The 19556-nt window shown below is 71.2% G+C and overlaps 1 protein-coding gene across 10 annotated transcripts; it reads right to left on the bottom strand.

Moving 5' to 3' along the window:
* Positions 1-1594: 1594 nt before the first annotated feature.
* On the bottom strand, positions 1595-16592 carry FGFR3 (fibroblast growth factor receptor 3). Of its 10 annotated transcripts, none has more exons than XM_045834098.1 (18): positions 16413-16592; positions 15830-16040; positions 10204-10473; positions 9956-10009; positions 8661-8833; positions 8455-8578; positions 8172-8362; positions 7058-7208; positions 5595-5788; positions 5275-5420; positions 4807-4928; positions 4613-4723; positions 4324-4514; positions 4103-4225; positions 3949-4019; positions 3607-3744; positions 3396-3501; positions 1595-3312 (listed from the first exon to the last, which is right to left on the bottom strand). In XM_045834098.1, exons 2-18 carry the CDS (start codon positions 15936-15938, stop codon positions 3166-3168), a joined length of 2421 nt encoding a protein of 806 aa, XP_045690054.1. In that variant the 5' UTR covers positions 15939-16040; positions 16413-16592; the 3' UTR covers positions 1595-3165. The 10 variants fall into 10 exon arrangements, with proteins under 10 accessions (XP_045690054.1, XP_045690055.1, XP_045690058.1 ...); XM_045834099.1 differs by having other exon boundaries at positions 5275-5423; positions 5601-5788; XM_045834102.1 differs by having other exon boundaries at positions 5601-5788.
* Between the last annotated feature and the right edge of the window lie 2964 nt (positions 16593-19556).

Raw genomic sequence — 19556 nt, 5'->3', positions numbered from 1 at the left:
AGGATGTGAGGGGGAGGGGCAAGGCGGGGACTGGGCAGGGGAGGGCGGGGCCCCAGAGGTGCGGCCAGGCAGGTGGCGGGAGGAGCCAGAGGTGGGGCCAAGCGGGTGGGGACTGTGGAGGCCTGGGGACCGAGCCGCCTGGGCCCACCTGCCCGGCATCTGGAGTGATGCACCAAGTTCCCCCCCCAGCCCCGCGTCCCAGGAGGCCACCTCCACAGCCCCGGTGGCCAGGACCCAGGTGTCACGAGCCCACGGCGAGCGGAGGCCGCCCGGCCGCAGAGAACAGGGCGTCTCAAGGATGCAATCCCTCTCTGACACTAGAGGGCGCCTGCGGCCCACGCCAGGCCGCCTCCGGGATCGGGCTTGAGTGGGCAGGGGTGCAGTGGGCGCGCTCCCTGCTGTGGGGGCAGGGTCCCTGCCCGTCCCCAGGGAGCTGGGGGGAGCGTCTGGGGGCCTGGCGCCAGAACACTGCCCTGAGTGGGGTCAGGGCCCAGCCCACGCCTGATACCCAAACGGTGACCTGAACACAGGGAAACGGGCGAGCCACTTCAGAAGCCAGAGTGCGAGTTCACAGGACCCAGCAGCTGCTGCCCCAGCCGAGTCCCTCAGGAGAGCGGGGGGTGGGGGGCGGTGGGTGCAGAAGGAAGGGTCCCAGGTCACAAGGCAGAGCGGCGGGGTCTGGGTCCGGAGGGCCGGCCGGCCAGCCTGCCCCAGGCAGTACCGGGTTCTGGGATTCGTGGCACCTGTCCCCAGATCCATCGCCTCCCCACCTGACCTGGGCACTGCTGCCTCCTCCGGGAAGCCTTCCTGGACTTACTCCCCAGCACTGCCACGTGGGTGCCCTGCTGTGTCCTCTCCCCCGGAAGTCACAGGAGCCGGGCAGACAGCACAGGAGAAGCCCGAGGGGCGTGCACCCGCCCCCCCGGGGGCGGGGGCCAGAAGGCAGCCAGGGGCGGACATGTGGCCACCAGAGCAGGTGGTGGTGTCCTGGAGTCTGGCTGGATCGGGGCACTAGATGAAGACTTCACTTGCATGTGGCTCCTTGGGGCCCCCGCCCAGAAACTGGCGTCCCCCCCACTCCCACCACAGACACCAGGGGTGGGGCAGAAAGGGGGAGGCCTCAGAGCCAGTTGTGAGGACATGACCCCCAGGGCCCACCTGGACTGCACGGCTGGGGCAGCTGGGGACCAGGCAGCCCCCCCCCCACACACACACACACAGACACCAGGGCATCTGCACTCCCTGCACCGGGGACCCCCTGAAACCTGGGCCACAGAGACCATCGGTGACACACACAGAGGCTCAGCCTCGCCGGCGTCCAGCCCCAGCTGGACACACCAGCCCCTCACGCAGGCAGTGCCCAGGGTTGGTCCCATCAGAGCCCCAGCCCAGGGCTGGAAACTCCCGGGGGAGGGGTCAGGAGTGGCCCGGCCCATCCCATCCCAGGGCCCCCCCCAGGCCTGTGCTGATGATGCTGCAGGAGCTGGTCACACCGCCCCCTCGGGAAAGGTGGGCCCGTCCCAGGTGGGGCGGCGAGGACAAGAAGCTGCGGGGACCCGCAGGAGGGCCGGGGACCGGAAGGCCTGGAGCAGGCTCTGGACTGAATCACTGTTTATTTTTGGAAAGCACGTCTGCCAGTGTGCGGGCGACACCTCCGGCCCCTGCGAGGCCGGGGGGCCGAGAACAGACCACCCCGGGCCCCCGCCAGCCCGCCCGCCCCCTGTCGAGCAGAGAGCAGTCGCCCGAACTCGCCACGGTAACAGGACAAAAAGTAACAGAACTGAATTCACGGCTCGCTCTCCCCCAAGCTCTGAAGAAAGGCAGCAGTCCGGGCTATGAAAGTCTAGAAGCGTTGCGTCAGAAGTGTTAAATCTACAGCAAATACATCTTGTAAAAACTCAATAAATTATATATATAGATATATATATATAAACTTGTAACATCTAATAACATCTGAGCCTGCGTGCAGGGCTGGCCCCCGGGCGGGAAGCTGCCTCCCACCCAGGGCACGGGGCCGTCACAACCGTACGAAAATACCGGCTTGCTCTGAAGTCCACAAAAATAAATCTCCTAAGAAGAAACCCTATAGAAACTGAATTCCCCTGCAACAGAAGGCCAAAGGAAGGGCATCACCCCCGCCGGGGCGACCTCACACTACCGCACACCCCGTGGGAGTGGGGGGCCGCTCTGGCCTGGGGGGTGCGGCCGGGGGTGCCCAGCGCTGCGCGCGCCCTCAGCGGCCCCCCCGAACAAGGCAGAAACCCCCTTGGCTGTTAATAATAAGTTAAGACTTGAGCCACAGCTGGGTGGCGGGCTGAACACTACAGCTTTGGGGGACGGGGGCAGGCCCGGGGCCCGAGGGTCCATAAATAGCTTTACAAATGTACAGGTCCAGGTACAATTTTTAAAACAAAACTGTGGTGCTGGGAAGGCCCCGACCCCCACCCTGGTGGTCTGCGCGCGTGTGAGTCGCTGCGGGGCGGGGGGCCCAGGCCTCCCGGGCTCGGGCCGCAGGCGTCCCGGGAGCCTCTCTCCTTCCAGGTGGACATTTATATACGTGTATGTGGGCCACACACGGCATCTGCTTACAGAAATGTACACGCGTCTCTGGGACAAACCTCTCGGATAGAAGTTCAAGGCTCCTGCCTTCTGGTACCCGTAATCTCAGTCGCTGAGGGGTGCGGGGGGGCTCTGTGCTAACGCTCGCCCCCAGGCGCAAGGTGCTGCGGGGGGAGGGGGGAGGAGGCACACCCCGAGGGGCCCTCCCCACAGGCTCTGCCGGGGCACTTGGGGGACGCCAAAGCCCGGAGCTGCTCCCTGGGGGTGGCGGTGCGGGCCCTGGGGGGGGCTTACATTCTACATTCCGTCCCCTGGTGCTGCTGGCACAGTGGCCAGGAGGTCGTTGCACAGCAGGCCGGGCACCCCGGGGACCCCGCACCGGGGGCCTGGAGACTCATCTCGCACACGCACGCACGCACACGTGCACGCACACACACACACGCACGCACATGCAACGCTGTCTGCCCATCCGTCCATCCGGGCCGGGTCTCAGGCCTGGGCTGCCGGCCCCGGTGGGCGGTGGCACACCCAGAGCAGCATGTTGGGCCGGGGCCCACTCTCACATTGGCGGGGGCTCGGCCTGCGGGCGGGGGTGGGGGGGCCCGTTCACGTCTGCGGGCCCCCGCTGCTGGGGGGGGCCGGGTGCAGCAGGTCGTGGGCAAACACGGAGTCGTCCCCCGAGGAGCTGGAGCTGGGGGTGTCCTGGCCGCCGGGCGAGTACTGCTCGAAGGGCACCGACAGGTCCAGGTACTCCTGCGGGCGGGCGGGCGGCAGTCAGTACCCTGGGCCCCCGCCCCACCACCCCGCCGCCCTGGCGCAGGGAGCAGGGCACTCACGTCCGTGGACGTCACCGTGAGGATGCGGTCCAGGTCCTCCACCAGCTGCTTGAAGGTGGGCCGCTGCGAGGGCACGGCGTGCCAGCACTCCCGCATGATCATGTACCTGGGGGAGGTGGGGCGCTCGGTGAGCTGCCGCCCGGGCTGCCCCCCGCCCCAGCCCTGGCCAGGGCCCCCGCCTCCCTCGGCCCCGCCCGGGCAGGGCCCTCACAGGTCATGCGTGCAGTTGGCCGGCTTGTCCATGCGGTGGCCTTCCTTCAGCAGCTTGAAGAGCTCCTCCACAGGGATGCCTGGGTACGGCGAGCCCCCCAGGGTGAAGATCTCCCAGAGCAGGACCCCGAAGGACCACCTGCGGGGCGCACAGCGCCGTCAGCCTCCCCGCTGGAGGCGAGCTCTGAGGCCGGCTGAGGCTGGGGCAGGGCGTAGGACCAAAAGGCCCAGGGGCTCCTGCTGGGGACTGAGGCCTGCCCCCGGGGCCCCCTGGCCCTGCCCTGGGCCCCGGGCCCCTTGCAGCCCGCCCCTCCCCCAAGGTCAGGGTCTGGGGGCCACGTACACGTCGCTCTGGTGGGTGTAGACACGGTCGAACAGAGCCTCAGGCGCCATCCACTTCACAGGCAGCCGGCCCTGAGGGGGAAGCCGCGGGTTGGCCGCCAGACGCCCCCCTGCCCGGATGCCCCCGCCCCCCGCCCGCCCCGAGCCAGACTCACGTTGGTGGTCTTCTTGTAGTAGTCGAGGTTGTGCACGTCGCGGGCCAGGCCGAAGTCCGCGATCTTCATCACGTTGTCCTCCGTCACCAGCACGTTGCGGGCCGCCAGGTCCCTGTGGATGCACTGCGGGCCGGGGGTCAGGGCTGCGGCGGCGTCCGCGGTGGCCACGCCCCCCCGGGGCCGCCCCGGAGACCGCTGCCCCCGCCACCGCCACTGCTCACCTTCTGGGAGGCCAGGTACTCCATGCCCCGCGCCACCTGGTAGGCACAGGACACCAGGTCCTTGAAGGTGAGCTGCTCCTCGGGCAGCTGGCAGGTGTCGAAGGAGTAGTCCGTGCCCGGGGGCCGCCGGGCCCGCAGGTACTCGCGCAGGTTGCCCTTGGCCGCGAACTCCACCAGCACATACAGGGGCCCTGCAGGCACCGGCACCTCAGGGGGCCGCCCACAGCCCCCACCACCCTCCCACCCCGACAGCCTCCCACCCGCCGCCCCCACGCCCCGAGGCACCCACCGCCCTGCGTGCAGGCGCCCAGCAGGTTGATGATGTTCTTGTGCTTCCCGATCATCTTCATCATCTCCATCTCCGACACCAGGTCGGACAGGTCCTTGTCGGTGGCATCGTCTGGGTGGGGACGGACGGCTGGTCAGGCAGCACAGCCCCGGCCGCCCCGCCCCGCCCAGGGCCCTGCCACCTGCCTCCCTCACCTTTCAGCATCTTCACGGCCACGGTGACCGGCTTGGCGGCCCGGTCCTTGTCGATGCCGATGGCCTCCGCCATGACCACCTGGCCGAAGCAGCCCTCCCCGAGGGGCTTGCCCAGGGTCAGCCTGGCGGCAGACGCGGCAGTGAGCGCTCCCGTCACCCAGCCTCACCCCGGTGGCCTCGGGAGCCCAGTGCCACCGCCTCCAGGAAGCCCTCCACACGCGCCCCGGAGACCATGCTCACGGGGACGAAGGTCGTTGCCCCTCCAGCCCCTGGCCCTCGGCCCACAGAGCACTCGGAGGGGGTGGGGCCTCGCTCGCCGGCCCCGCCCACCTCAGGAGCACCTTCGCAAGGCCCGGTCTCCCCCCTCACAGGCCCCACACCCCACAGACGCACCCCCCACCCTGGGGACCCCACCCCGTGTGGGCCCCCCCGCCCCTCGCCGGGTCGACGCTCCGGCGCCCCACTGACCGGGCCCGGGGCAGCTCCCACTTGGGGTCGGCGGGCAGCTCGAGCTCCGAGACGTTGGCCAGCGCGGGGCCCTCCCCCGAGGACAGGCGGGCGATGCGCACCAGCGGCGTGTTGGAGTTCATGGAGGAGTTGGACTCCAAGGACACCTGCTTGGGTCGGCAGGGGCAGGTTGGCGCCGCGGGGCCGCGCGTCCTGGGCCCTCCGCAGCACAGGGGGCCCCCCGCCCCGCCCAGCATGCACCCGGGGGGACGGAGGGCGGTGGGGGCGCCCCGGCAGCCGCGGCTGGCGGACAGGCGGCTCGGAACCTGGTATCTACTTTCTGTTACCTGTCGCTTCAGCGGGAAACGGGAGACCTTGTGCACGGCGGGTGCCAGGCCCTTCTTGGGGGGGCTGCGCAGGCGGCAGAGCGTCACGGCGGCCACCACCAGGATGAAGAGCACGAAGCCCATGCCGTAGCTGAGGACGCCCGCGTACACGCTGCCCGCCTCGCCCGCCGCCACCAGCTCCTCCTCGGCTGCAAAGACACGGACATCGGGGCCTGGCCTGGCCGCGGGCGAGCCCCCACGGGCCCACGGCCGCCCGGAGCCACGGGCGCGGCGGGGGTGGGGGGAGGGCGCTCGGCCCCGGTGGAGGCACCGAGGCCGGCACCCCACTCGGCGAGGGTCCTGCGGCCAGAAACACCCAAGAGGAGCAGCCCAGCAGAACCAGCAGCACCCGCACCCGCACCCCGGGGAGACGCCAACGCTGCCACTCGGACTGTGGGGGTCCTGGCGGGGGACGGGGGCTCGGCAGGGCCCCTGGGGGGGCCGGCACAGAGACAGGAGGACTTCGATCCCAGCCCAGGCGCAGAGCCGGGCGGCCGTGAGCCTCGGGGCCCCCCCTCCCCCTCACTGTGGCGGCGTTGGCGTGCCCCGAGCCGGAGACCGGAGCACAGGTGCAGCGCAAGCAGCAGCAGCAGGAGCCAGTACCTGGCAGCACCACCAGCCACGCAGAGTGATGGGAAAACCCGATAGAATTGCCCGCCAGACAGGTGTACTCCCCCGCGTCCTCAAAGGTGACATTGCGCAAGGACAGAACCTCCAGCTCCTTGTCGGTGGTGTTGGCGCCCGCCGTCTGCGGGGAGAGAACAGAGCGCGATAGGCGAGCGCCAGCCCCCCCGGGGGCACCAGAGCCACGGTCCGCGGGCGACGGCCAGCCAGGCTGCAAGGAAAACGCGGTTGCCGCCACCACCACCACGCCACCGCCGCGGCGGCGGTGGGTCCTCTGCCTCGTGCGTCCACACCGAGCCCGAAGCCAGTCCCTTCACCGGCGAGTCCTCTGTCCCACGAGGGCACCAGGCGCACGGCCAGCAGCAGCAGCGTGCGGGGTGAGCGCAGACACTCAGCGGGGTGAGCACGGGTGGGCGGGGGGGAGGGGGCGCACAGCGGGGGAGCAGGCAGCGGGCGGGCCACGGGCCACAGGCCACGGAGGTGGGAGGAGAGCAGCGTCGCAGGCAGAGGGGTGCGGCCCCTGCGGGGCGGAGGGCCGACGGGCGGGGGGCGGGCACAGGCGCAGGCAGGGGCAGCAGGCCGCAGGGCTCCGGGCGGCAGGCAGGCACCCGGAGGCCGGAGGCGCCGGCCTCGCGGTGGCGGAGACGCTCACGTGGCGCGGGCGCATGGCACAGGGTGGGGGGGTGGGGGGGGAGGAGCGGGACTGGGGGGGGTGGAGCAGCGGGCGCAGGGTCGGGCGTCGGAGCTGGAGCTCGGAGGCGGCGAGCCAGGCAGGCGTGGGACAGAGTCGTTACCTGCGGGGGGCCCGCGAACGCGCAGCCAAAAGGCCTTCTCGGACACGCCTATGAAATTGGACGCCCGACAGAGGTACCGGCCCCCGTCGCGCTCCGACACATTGGCCAGGCGCAGCCGTGCGTCGGCCTCCACAGCCTCACTGATCCAGGACTGCGGGGACAAGAGACCCCGCTCAGGCGCGCCCGCCGCCGCCACCGCCGCCGGCCGGCCCGGAGGGGCTGCCCGCGGACCCCGAGGCTCGCAGGCGGGCGGCGGGAGGGCCCCGAGGAACGAGCGAGTGGGGCCGGGCCGGCCCGGAAGGCTGCCTGGAGGAGGCGCACGGGCACCTCTCGGCAGAAGACTGTGGTTTCACGGCGCGCCTTCCCACGCCCACCCTCCCCAGCCCAGGGCCCAGCCCTGGCAGGCGCCCCGGGGGCCCCCGAGAGGCTGGTGCTCGCCCGCCTGCCCCCGGAGCCCAGGCTGGGCCTGCGGACCGGGCGGGCAGCTCACGGGCTGGCCTCGGTGCTGAGACACCACCCCGTGGGCCCAGCCGGCCTCGCCCAGCCCGGTCTGGACTCCACAGCCTGAGCCCCTGCTCCCCACCCCCGCCGGCCTGTCTTGTCTCTAAACAGATGTTTCTCTTTGGGCTGCCGGTGTCGCAACCGTCCCGACGCAGGCGGCCCCCACACGGGGCCCTGGGAACGGCGCTGAGGCCGTCCTGCCCCGAGGCCCCGAGTCTCGGGCTGGGTGGCGAGCCGCTCAGAACACAGGGACGCCGCCCAGTGCCCCAGGCCCTCCCAGCCCTCCCAGCTCCAGGAGCAGTGCCCAGCCTCCCAGACCCAAGAGGGCGCTCGATGGTCTCAGTGGCCACGGGCCGGCTGGGGCTTGGCACCCGGCCCACCCCAGGGCCCTCTGCAGATCTGCTTCCGGGGCCGAGAACCCCCAGGGGGCAACAGGGAGACCTGGGAGCTCATGGGGGGGAGGGGCAAGCTGGGACTCACCCCCCACCTCCCGGGCAGGGCCTGCCGAGGGGAGCCCCCCACCAGTCCAACCCCCGGGCCCAGCCGCCCAGCCGCGGCCTCCTGGCCCGGCGCCCGCCCCACCCCGGCCCCACCAGCAGGGGGCAGCACCCACCTTGAGCACGGTGACGTAGGGCGTGCCGTCCGGCCCCACCTTGCTGCCGTTCACCTCCACGTGCTTCAGCCACTGGATGTGGGGCTGGGCGTCGCTGTACACCTTGCAGTGGAACTCCACGTCGCTGCCCAGCACCGCCGTCTGGTTGGCCGGCAGCCCCGCCTGCAGGATGGGCCGGTGCGGAGAGCGCTCTGGGGGCGGACGGACGGTCGGGGCTCAGGGGCGGCCGGCCGGGGCACCCCCCGCGCCCCCCTCCCACCCTCACGGCGGCCCGGGCCCTCACCCAGCACGTCCAGGGTGTAGGTCTGCCGGATGCTGCCCAGCCGGTTCCGCACGACGCAGGTGTAGTTGCCCCGGTCCGAGGGCACCACGCTCTCCATGACCAGGCTCCACTGCTGGTGACGCAGCTGCGGGCGGACGCGGCGGTGAGGACGGCAGGCCCGGCCCCCCGACCCCCGGCCCCCCGCCCAGCCCGCCCGCTGGGCCCACCTTGATGCCCCCGATGCGGTGCTCGCCCCGGAACTCCTTGCCATTCTTCAGCCAGGTGATGGACGGCGTGGGGTTGCCGGCGGCCGGGCAGCGGAAGCGGACGGTGTTGGCGGCCGGCACGGCCAGCAGCTTCTTCTCCATCCGCTCGGGCCGCGTCCAGTACGGGGCCCCTGCTGGCGACGGGCACAGGGAGGCCATAAGCCGGGTGGGGTCGAGGCCCGCTGCCCGCCCTTCCAGCCTCAGTTTCTCCGCTGCAGGAGGCCGGGGGCCTTTCGAGGGGAGGCTCCCGGCAGACTCCGCACCACCTGCGGCGCTCCCTCGGCCAGGCCCCGCGCCCCCCGCCCTCCCTGGACACACCCCCAGGGTGTCGCACACTGGCCCCCAGGAGTCTGCAGGACACATGGTGCCTCCTGGGGGCTCGCCCACCCGCCCAGGGGACAGAGGGGCCGGGTCAGGCCGGGTCGGGAAGCTCAGCGCCGGACAGGCAGGCCAGCCCCAGAAGCAGTCACAGGGGGACAGGCACAGCCGCTCCCACAAGCTGGAGCCCCGGAGGCTCCGGGGCGCCACCCTCGGCTGCACCCCAGGGCCTGCAGGGCAGCAGGTGGGGACGGGGCGACGGCAGTGCCAGGGCCCCCAGGAGGCCCCGCTCCCCCGACCCTGGTGTCAGGGCTGCCCCGCCCCCGCCCCCAGAGCCGAACTGGTTTTTCTCCTTCTCTAGGGCCAGGGTGGGGGCTGCATTCCTGCTGGGGGGAGGGCTGGGCAGGCGTCCCCCAAAGGGGAGGCACCCCTTCCCCGAAAGCCTGCTGCCCTCCCCGAGGAGGGTGCTGAGGCCCAGGAAGGGGTATGTGGACAGATGCTGGGGAGGCACCTCCCAGGCATCCGGAGTCCAGGGGGCAGAGGCACCCAGAGCCCACACAGATGGACGGATGGACAGCAGCAGACCCCAGCCTGAGACAGCCAGGGCGGGAAGGGCCCCAGGAGGGTGTGGCTGGGAGAGGGTGGAGGGGCAGCCGGGCAGGAAGTTTGGCTTGGACCCCTCCTAGGGGACTAAGGGAGAAGGATACACTCGTCCCCGGGTTCAAGCTGTTCCTGCCGCATCCTGGGGGACCCGCCCTCCGAGGAGGGGGCTTGGGCCCAGCTCGTGGCTCTCCCAGGCCCCTCTCTGCCCTGCACCTCCGCCCTGGGGTTCCTGCCCTGCTGGCTGGCTCCTCCTGCCTACTTGCCCCCTGACCCCACCCCAGAGGGCCCCACCCCCATCTCTCTGCATTTCAACCCCCTCCCACGCCTGGTCTCACCTGTGTCTTCCACCTCCTCCTCCTCATCTTCATCGTCTCCGGAGGACGGGGCATCTGCAGCGCAGAGAGGCGGGCTGTGGAGCAGGGCCGTGTCCGGCGCCCCTTCCCGGGCCTTCCCAGGAGGCCCAGCGAGTCCGCCCCTCAGGCGGTGCCGCCGGGGGTGCCCAGCTCTCCCCCAGCAACCCCTCAGACGTGCGGCCCGAGAGCCCGGCCTCCCAGAGCGCCCGCGGGCGCCGGCAGACACCCACCTGTCACCCGCACGCTGAAGCGGCACAGGACGCGCTGGGTGAGCCTCTGCCGGCAGCTGTAGGCCCCGGCGTCCTCGTGGGAGGCATTGAGCACCTGCAGCCGCTGCTGCCCCACCAGGACGCGGTCCGAGGGCGCCAGTCCTGCCCCGTCCTTAACCCAGAAGGTGGGCCCTGCGGGGCCGCCTGCGGGCGGGTGGCAGCTCAGCTCCACGGTGTCCCCGCTGCCGAAGACCAGCTGCTCCTGCGGGCCGGGCTCGGGCTCCGGGTCCTCTGTGGGCGAGACGGGCGGCCGTGAGGGACAACGGTGGGGCTCCGCATGCCCGGGGGGCACCCCACCCCACGGACCCGCCACCACCGCAGTGGCAGGAGGGTGTTGAGGCCGTGGCGTTGCAGACCGCCCTGAGGGGCCGGGCCGGGGCACCACCTCGCCCGGCCCACCAGCCTCGGCCCCGGGGGCCGCGCTGCCACGGCGCAGGAGCCGGCGGGCCGCACCCCGGTGGGGCCGCAGTCACCGGCACCGAAACCCCGATCTCAGCGCATCACGATGGAGTCTTCTTCCCTCAAGTCTCCTCAGTCGTTTAGAAACACAAAACCCACTCTGCATTTGGGGGGAAGGTGCCTGGGACCCCCATCTTACAGCAGAGGACACAGGCCGGGCAGGGAGACGTCAGAAGAGGAGCCCACCTTGCCACGCCAGTGGCTGCCGCCCAGCTCCCAGGAGGCCCCCCCGGGCCTGAGACCCAGGGACACGGCGCTGGCCGGGCCGGCCCCCCCAGCCCTCCCTGCCGGGGCCGGACAATGCCCAGCAGGCGGGCGGCCAGGCAGAGGGCCCGGGACGGGGCTGGGTGGTCCTGCCGCAGGGGCCGCCCTCCCCACCCAGCTGGGTCAGCTGCTCCGTTACTTGTCATTCTGCCGACGCGTGGCCTAGATTCGAGGGCCCAGCTGCCCCGCCGGCCACACCAGGCCCTGTGCCCCCAGGAGGCCCGGCTCTGCCCGCCCGGCTCTGCCCGTCCGCCTCAGATGCCCTCCCGGGCCCCACGCCCACCAGAAGGGCGTCCGAAGCATCCAGAGTCTGCGTCCCCGGGGACGGGGACCCCACAGTCTGAGGGCACCCGGCCCGAACGCCAGGCCCCCGTCCCAGCCACTACATCCTGTGGGGACCACCCAGCGCCGGGAGCCGATGGGGGCCCCCCAGAAGGCCGAGAACAGGCCGGAGCGGCAGCCTCAGCCCCAGGCCCCGGCCCAAGGGCAACAGCCGTCGGTTCCGGTCTGGTCTGGGCAGGTCAGCCCGTCCACACAAGGATCCGCTTCAGCCTGGTCCAGCACGAGGCTGAGGGGCGGCCGAGCACCCCAGGCCAGCCACGCCAGGCAGCCACCCGCCCGGGTGTGTGTAGGGGCGGCTCACCCCTGCCCTGCCCACCGCCCTGCCCAGAGCGGGGCCTGCACGGGGCAGTCAGTCCCCAGCCAGTCAGCCACCCAGGTGGAATCCCCCCGCCGGATCCCACACACGGGCTCCCCTGGAGCCCCGGGGTGCACAGAGACAGGCATGGGGGGGGCACTCCGACACCCAAGATTCAGGGTCCTGCTCCCCCTGGGGGGCGGTCAGGCCTCTGCCCCGCCCCCAGAGCGGCCCCAGGAAGGGGTCTTTCTCGACCAAGAAAAAGGGGCTCTCTGCTGCCACAGACACTGGGGCCTAGACACACCGGGGCCCAGAGGCCCTCTGTGCCATGGTGGCACCCGCGTGCCGTGGTGGAGGGCGGGCGCGGTGGGGCGGATGCCCCGGTGGGCTCCACAGGGCCGGCCCCCACCTGCACAGCAGCCTCCGCCTGCCCCGGCCGCAAGGGGCTGAGCCTGACCAGGGGCCACGTGTCGAGGGCAGCCCATCGCCAGAGCCCGAGGGGGGGCCCGCCCCGGGGAGGCCGAGCCCAGCCGGCAGGCCGGTCTCCCAGTGGAGCTGTCCTCTTGACTCTGCCACGCCCTGGCCCCTGCCTCAGTTTCCACCCCTGTGGCGCCAGGGAGGCCTCCACACACAGTCAGAGCCCCGGAGCACGCCCACCCCCGCCCCGGGTCTACCTCGCAGAGCTGATGGGCCCCGGGCACAGTCACAGCCAGCCTGAGTGTGTCCTGAGTCACAAGTCACCGAGGCCTGGGGGGCACCCGGCCATGGGGTCAATGTGGACAACACCAAGAAGCAGACGTCCAGCCTGGAGCAGACTGCACGGCACACATGGCACGCACGGCCACAGGGTCCAGAGGGACAGGGCGCGGCCTGGGGTGCGGAAGCTGTCCCCGGCTCTCCCTCCCGGCCCCGGGCCCTGCGGCCAGAGACATACTTCGGGGGAGCCCAGGGCGGGGGCACCTCCGAGGGGCCCTGAGGCCGCGGGAAAAGGCTCTGCCCCCCCCACCCCACGCGGAAACATCCTGAAAAGTTTCCTGACAAAGTCAGAAAAACAGGGGGGCCCCAATGGTGGGCGGGCTAATGAGGGCTTACAGGATTATCCAGCCTAATCCTCGCAACAGCCCTTCCGTGGTCGGCCCCCTGGGACAGGTGAGGAAGCCGGGGCTCCGGGGGCAGGCCCAGCAGTGCCCGCCAGCCCTCGGCGGGCGGCGCGGCCTCGAGCCCCAGCAGGGCCTGGGGTCAGGGAGCCCCCCACCCCATCGCAGAGAGAAAAGGCTCCAGTCACAGCTCACGTCATCTGCTGATCACTCAGCCCTACGTGGCCCGGAGGGTGTGAGTCCCCCAAACCACAGCCCGGGCAGGCGGGTCCCACCTCCTCAAGGAGACCCCTCTCCCCCCTCCAGGTCCAGGCGGAAAACGGGCGGAAAAAGGGGCCGCATTCGAAGGCTGACCGGCTCAGGGGAGGCCCAGCCCAGAGACCAAAGCCGCCACACGGAGTGGGCCGGTCATGCAACACCCCGACTGACCGGGAGGCAGGGCCAGCCGGGGGCTACATGCAGGGGGCTACGTGCAGGTGGTTACGTGCAAGGCCTGGCGCTTCCTGGACAAACGTCAGTCTTGACCTCTGAGAATGCCTTATTCTTGGCGCATCTAAGATAAGATAGGATGCTTCTGAAATCTCAGAGCAATCTTCTCCTCTGGACCTCAGGAAGGCGCCCCGGGGTGGGGGGGGGACGGGCGGCGCTATCTCGCTCCCGCATACCACCTGCATGCGCTGGCCTGCTCGACCGACCGGGCGAGGGGCTCCGGGCCAGCCTCATCTCCCCGCGCCCCCCCACGCGGCTTCTGCGGAGCTTGCCCTCCCGGGGGCCCCAACATAAAACAAGCTGCAGGACGGCCCTTCTCCTCCGCAGCCCGCGCTCAGTCCACTGAGGCTGCACTTCTCCGCCACTGGCGTCAGCGGGGCTCCAACGAGCTTTTGTTACGAGGAGTTTCCTGGGGCCAGGCGCTCTTGGGGCGACAGGTCCCGAGTCAGCCTGAGACCTGCGGGGGGGGAGGCCCCGGTGGCCTCCACGTGGGGGCTCAGGGGCCACAAGTCCAGCCTGGGGCTCGGCCCAGGTTAATGAACCACCCGGAGGCCCTGCGGGCTCAAAGTCCAGCCCCGCGGAGGAGGCGGTGGGAGAGGCTGTAGTCAGGGAGGTGCCCAGCCCTCCCCAGACCCCTGCCGGCTGGGTGGGGTCGGGCTGCAGGGGGGCAGCCTCCTGCTGCTCCCACCAACCTTCCTTCCCCGTGGGGGACCCTGCCTGGGCCCCTCACCGGCTAACGAGACCCCCTGCGGAGAAGCAGGCCGCAGGGCCGGCCCGGGGTCGCCAGGGCAGCCCAGCAGCAGCGCCCCTCCTCCGTTGTCCTTGACCCCACCCGGCTCTGGCTCCGTATTTTGTGTTACCCGGAAAGTGCCAGCCGGCACCTCTGGAAATTTCACAAGGCCTTTGTGTGTTTACTGCCCAGCCCGCCCATCTCTCAAAGGAACCGGATTAAGTTTATTGACCTATCTACTTACTACCTGTTTCACCAGCTGTACTGCGGGGGCGAGGAGGGGCCGGCAGGGGCGGAGGCGCGAGGCAGCAGACCCCTTCCCGCGGCCCTGGGGGGCCCTCGCCGTCCTCTGACCCAGGCCCCCATTGGCGGGGGGGCGGGGGCCACCACAGGCTTTGCTGCCGCCCCAGAGCTAGGGATGGAGGAGGCCACGAGCCCCGCGCGCCACAGGGGGTCCTGGAGAGGGTCTGCGGCCCGCCGCCACCCCCTCCCCCGGGGGCTAGTTGACATTCCCTGGCCGTAGGGAGTAATATCTTTATCTGAATGCGAATGCAAATGCTAATGCGGGGCTCCCCCCGCGGCCGCTTATTCGGAGCCCCTGGAAGCGGGGGCCGCCCGAGCAGGCGCTAAAAGCGCGCGCTGACCTCCCGACGGCCTCTGTCACGCCGCTGAATGACACGCACATTCAAGCGCCGGGCCCACTTTCATTCATAAAAAAATGACATTGTTCCGGGAGGCTGCAGCCGCCGCCGGAGAAAGGGGCGCGGGGGCCGCGGGGAGGGCGGGCCACCATCTGCCTGCGTCCTGCCCGCGGCCGGCCGCCGCCTCGCTGGCACGGCGCGCCCCAGCCGCTGCGCTCACACCTCCCCGCGAGGCGGCCTGGCCCCGCCATCAATGCGCGTCTGTGGCCGCGCCGAGGTACAAAGGAGCGGCTGTTCGGGTGCGCCCGGGTGGGGCGTGAGCTCACCGGGCGAAGGCCTCCCTCCACGCAGCCGCCGGCCTGGGGGCAGGCCTCGCTGAGCCCCCTCGCCCGTGCCCTGGAGGTAGCTGTCCCCAAGGGGCGGACTCCCGGTGGCCAACACCCGGACCACAAGTTTCTGCCCTGCCGCCAGGAGCCTGGCGGCACGTGTGCGGGGCGGTGGCATCGGGAGCGCCCAGACGCGCTCCCGCTCCTCAGCGGCCATCACCCCGCCGGCCCGGCCCTCCTCAAGACCCTCGACGTCCCGCGGGACCCTCGCTACCAACCGGTGTCCGCGGCTCCATGTCCCTCGGATATCCGCCCTCTCACCTTGCGGCGGCGGGGGGGGGCAGACACATCCAGTCACAGGGCATGAGAGCGGGGTGGGCCGTCGGAGACACTAGAAGGGTAGCTCCTTGTCAGGGGAGCCGCGGAGGAGCAAAGGACGCGTCGCGGGCTGACGCACTCTCCTACCCTCCCTCCAAAGCACCGTCCCTCGCTTTGGCCAAAGCCGGCCGTGAACTGGGGCCCGAAGGGGGTTGGGGGAGCGGCACCAACAATAGAAACTTTCCGTCAGTGCAAAACCCACAGAACAACAATAGGGATCCTGGAAACGCAGCCCCCCGCGCCCTCCTGACGGCGCCTAGGGCGGACCGCGCCCCCGCCCCGGGCAGCGCGGAAGCAGGGGGCTGCGGGCGCCTCCTCCGGGCCCGCACCCACCGCAACCTCGCACTTGGCTCCAGGCGCCCCACTCACTGCCGTGCCAGCTCTGGCCGCGATCCCCGGGGAGGGAGGGCGACAGAAACCCGGACACAGGCCCCGCGGTGGCAGCCCACGGCGCGCCCTGGGGCCGTCTCGGCGTCCTACACTCACCCAGGCGCCAGCTCCGGAGCTGGGACGCTTCTGCCCGCGGGGCCTGTGGCCCCTCCCTGTCCTGTCGGGCCCTTCCTTACCTGCCACTCTCCGCACGACGCGCTGCTCTGCGGCCGGGAGCCCCGAGGTGGTACCGGTCACGACCACCACAGCCACGCAGAGCGCGACAGCCCAAACCGGGGCGCCCATCGCGGGGGCAGGGGCTACGGCGTCTTCAGGCGGTGCTCGCGGGCATGTTGCCCCCCATGGCCCGGCCCTGGCACCGGCGGGAGGAGTGCGCCGCTCGGGAATCTGCGGGAGGCGGACAGCTCGTTACCCGGGCGGACCGGGCGCGAAGGGGAGGAAGCGGCTGCGGCCCGGTCCTGCGCTCCAGCCCCTCCGACCCCGTCCGCCCCGCCCGCCGCCGCCGCCAAGGGCTCCCGGGCCGCCTGGCGCCGGCCGCCTCCTCCCCGCCGCGGTCCCTCCCTCCTCCCCCTTCCCTGCCTGGCTGCTGCAGAGCCCTCCCAGGGCGGCGGCGGCGGCAAACTTTCCAGAGCGGGAAGCCCGCGCCCTGGCCGGGCCCCGCTGCAGGGACCGCTCGGGATCCGAGCCCGCCGCGCGCTCCGGCCCCGCCGCGCGCTCGCCTCGACCCCTCCCGCGCCCGCCCTGGCCCCCAGCACTGACCTGGCGATCGCGGGTGTTCCAATCGCTGCGCGCTGCCCTTGCTTCCACTCGCTGCCCGACGGCCCCGCGTCTGCGCCCGGCCCCTCCGGCCGTCGGCTAGCCGGTGCGTCCGTGCGCCGGCCGAGCAGGACCGCGCAGCACTAGCCGCCGGAGCCGCCGCCGCCGCCACCTCGCACTGAGTCCTGGCGGCCGGGCGCGCGGCAGCCAGTGGGGGCCGGCCCGCGCCGGCCCCGCCCCCGCCCCGCCCCTGTGTGACTGGGCCACGCCCACCCAACGCGCGGAGCCGAAGGGACACGCCCCTCCCCTGGGGCGGTCCGGGGGCGGGCTCGCAGCCCAACTCCCGGGAGCCTGCGGAGGGGATTAGAGGGGGCGGGGCCGGGCGGGGGCGCCGGGCGGTCTCGGAGGGCGTGGGAGCCGGGGCTAGGAGGGTGAGGTCCGGGATCGCGCCGCTGGGCGCACAGGGAGGCCGAGAGTAGGCCTCTATTTGCGCAGCGCGCAGTCCCGGTTCTCTCCCAGCCGCGGATCGGGGGCTCAGGGTGGTCTCAGTGGGCGAAGCCCGAGTGCAGCAGCGCGGCATGGGGGCGGGGGAAGGCTAGGTGTAAGGACCTGGGGCTGAAACGCAAGGGGACTGCACCCCGGAAGCTCGATACCCAGGAGCTGGCCGCTGCGTTTACTAAGCGACTGCGGCGCCCACGTAGCTGAGCTGCCTGAGCTCGCTCCCAGAGCGGCCCTTGCCCGGCTTCCCCAGGAGCCAGAGCTGTGGAGATTGGGTGCTTCCAGGCATCAGAAGGCAGAGCAGGGGCTGGGGGCCTGACCTTGGGCCTTGAGGAAGGACCCCAGGGGAGCGAGTGGCAGAGCCTGGACTGGTCTGGGTATGTCCATGTGACTGTGGCTTCTGCGTCCACCTTTGCGAGGAACAGGGCTCCACTCCCGCTTTCAGACAAACCCGGAAGGGTGACCCGCAGGAGCCAGAGCTTGGGTTGGCTGGCCAAGGCGTGGCACCCCAGCCTCACACCTCTAGCCCGCCTGGCCGTGGGCACTGGGGCTCAGTTTGCTCATCAGGAAAACGGGCATGAACGCTTCTCTGGCACCGGCTCTTCAGGCCACCCACAGCTCCAGGGGCTGCCTGTACTGTGAGGGGCCAGGGGGAGACCCCCCGCCTCTGAGACCAGACTCCATGGCCCTGGAAGGGCCCCCCCGCAATGCCTCCTGGCAGGCTGTCCTCCGTGCCTGCTCCACTCAAGCCCCCGTCTCCCAGACAGGCTGGGGCCTGCTGAGCTCCGGGGGCTGTCCGGACCCCTCCCGTGCGCAGCTGCAGGCTGTCCCCGTGTCAGCCCTCCCCCAAGATAGGGTCCCAGGGGCCACAGTGACACGCTCTGCTCTAATCCATCAACGGTTCTTAGTTAGTTACTGAGCATGCCAGCATGGGTGTGGGCTGCCGGTCCCCGTGAACCCCTTCCTAGCACCTGAGGAGGGCTGGCCTTCCACGGGGCCCTTCCGAGGCCCAGAAGGGGCTCCGCGTGGTCTCCAGGAGGTCCCCTCCACGGACAGCACCCACAGCCCCTCTGCAGCCCCCCAGGAAGGCTGTGCTGCGTCCCCCGGCCTCCGAGAGGGAGGCACCTGCTCGTCACCATCGAGCAGCCTTTAGCTCTCGGACCCAGCACTGAGTCCTTGGCAGAAGCGCCTGTGGGGTGGGGGACGGAGGGCCTGTGCCAGCTGTTCTCCAGGTGGGCTGCTCCCCCCCTCAGCCCTGCACCTTCTCCTCCTCCTCACTCCACTGGCCCCGCCCCACAAGCCGGAGCCCCCCCCCCCAGCTTTGCGTGCATGTGTCCCTCCGGCAAGTGGGACTTGGGGGCTCCCTTGGGCCTGCCGGGCAGAGTGAGCCCCTCTTCCCCGCCCCGTACCAGGCCTGGGCCGACCCCTGGGTGCTCACAGACCCGCCCGCACTCCTCTCCCAGGGCTGCTGCTGCGCACCCTCCCACACTCCGCCTGGAGGCCAGGGCTCTGAGACCAGGGGCTGTAGGGCCCGGCTCCCTGGGATGCTCCAGGGGGCTCCTCCCACCTCCTCCCGCCTCTTCTGGGGGCTCCAGGCGTCCCTCCAACCTCTGCCCCGCCACCACTGGGCTCTGCATGGTTTACGAGGACAGGTCACTGGGTACAGGCCCGCCCAGCTACTCCAGCACCACCTCCTCATCTCAAGAGCTTGACTTATTTGCAAAGACCATTTTTCCAAGTAAGGTCACCCCACTAGGTTTCAGGGGTCAGGACACTGACTGGTCCTTTGCGGGGAGGCCCCATCCGCCCTCCCTCTCCCTGTCCTGGCTGGTTCCGGTGGTGCTGCCGCCGACAAACTGGAGTGGCCCCTTCATTTAGCCCCCCCAGGGGCACTGTGTGGTGGCATCTGGGTCAAAGGTCAGGCACGTTTTTGCGGCTCAGGGCTGATCCGGCTGAGTTGCCCCCAGAGAGCCTGAGCGTGGCCCCAGACGGCACCAGAGGCCTCGCTGCCCCGGCCTCCTTTACTGTTCCTGACAGAGTGACATCGTTATTCACAACCGTCATTTCCGAGTCACCGTGCTCCCCCGGACTGCGGTGCCGTGCCACAGGGCTGTCCCCTGGGCATCGGGGCCGGGCCTGCTGCCCACGGCACTGTCCTCACCGTGTGCCAGAGACTTCAGGGACGCCTTCCACGGGTGAACCATTAGTACCCACTACTTCGTCACACCCCCTCGGTGGGTCATGTCCACGGAGACCCTCTGCAATGTCACCCGACGACCCCCGGTGGGGCAGGCCCTCCCGGGGCCACTGGACCTGTGAGCCAGGCAGGACGGCGGGGAACAGCCGGCCGAGGTGGCCAGAGCATCATGCAGGGCGCACCCTCAGGGTGCACACCACCCTGCCCACCCACCCCCCGCACGCCCCCCGTCTCCCAGGGCCCACACCCACGGGGCTCCTGCGTGAAGGGGAGCGTGGGAGGCCGAGGGGAGGCAGGCGTCGGGGCTGGGGGCCGCCGTGCCCGGCCCAGCCTCCGGTGACTCAGAGCCGGCGGCCGGCTTGCTGGGGCCTGTGCCGTGAGCTCTGAAAGAACCTCCGTGGGAGGGAAGCTGGGTGCAGCCTCCTGGGTGCAGCCGCTCCTGCGCTTGCCCC

This window comes from Phyllostomus hastatus, unplaced genomic scaffold, assembly GCF_019186645.2.
Source record: "Phyllostomus hastatus isolate PE091 unplaced genomic scaffold, TTU_PhHast_1.1 phas_contig_196, whole genome shotgun sequence".
Lineage (NCBI taxonomy): Eukaryota > Metazoa > Chordata > Mammalia > Chiroptera > Phyllostomidae > Phyllostomus > Phyllostomus hastatus.
The sequence above is the reverse complement of the archived record's forward strand: the minus strand, read 5'-3'. Positions and strand labels throughout refer to the sequence as shown.

Bases quoted from the DNA above. Each gene is read 5' to 3' on its own strand.
- FGFR3 (XM_045834098.1), bottom strand. From the start codon at position 15,938: ATGGGCGCCCCGGTTTGGGCTGTCGCGCTCTGCGTGGCTGTGGTGGTC. The intron at 8,579-8,660 runs GTGGGCCCAGCG...GTCCGCCCGCAG, and splicing joins ACCGCATCGGGGGCATCAAG to CTGCGTCACCAGCAGTGGAG. The intron at 3,313-3,395 runs GTGAGTGCCCTG...GCCCGCCCGCAG, and splicing joins TCACGGTGACGTCCACGGAC to GAGTACCTGGACCTGTCGGT.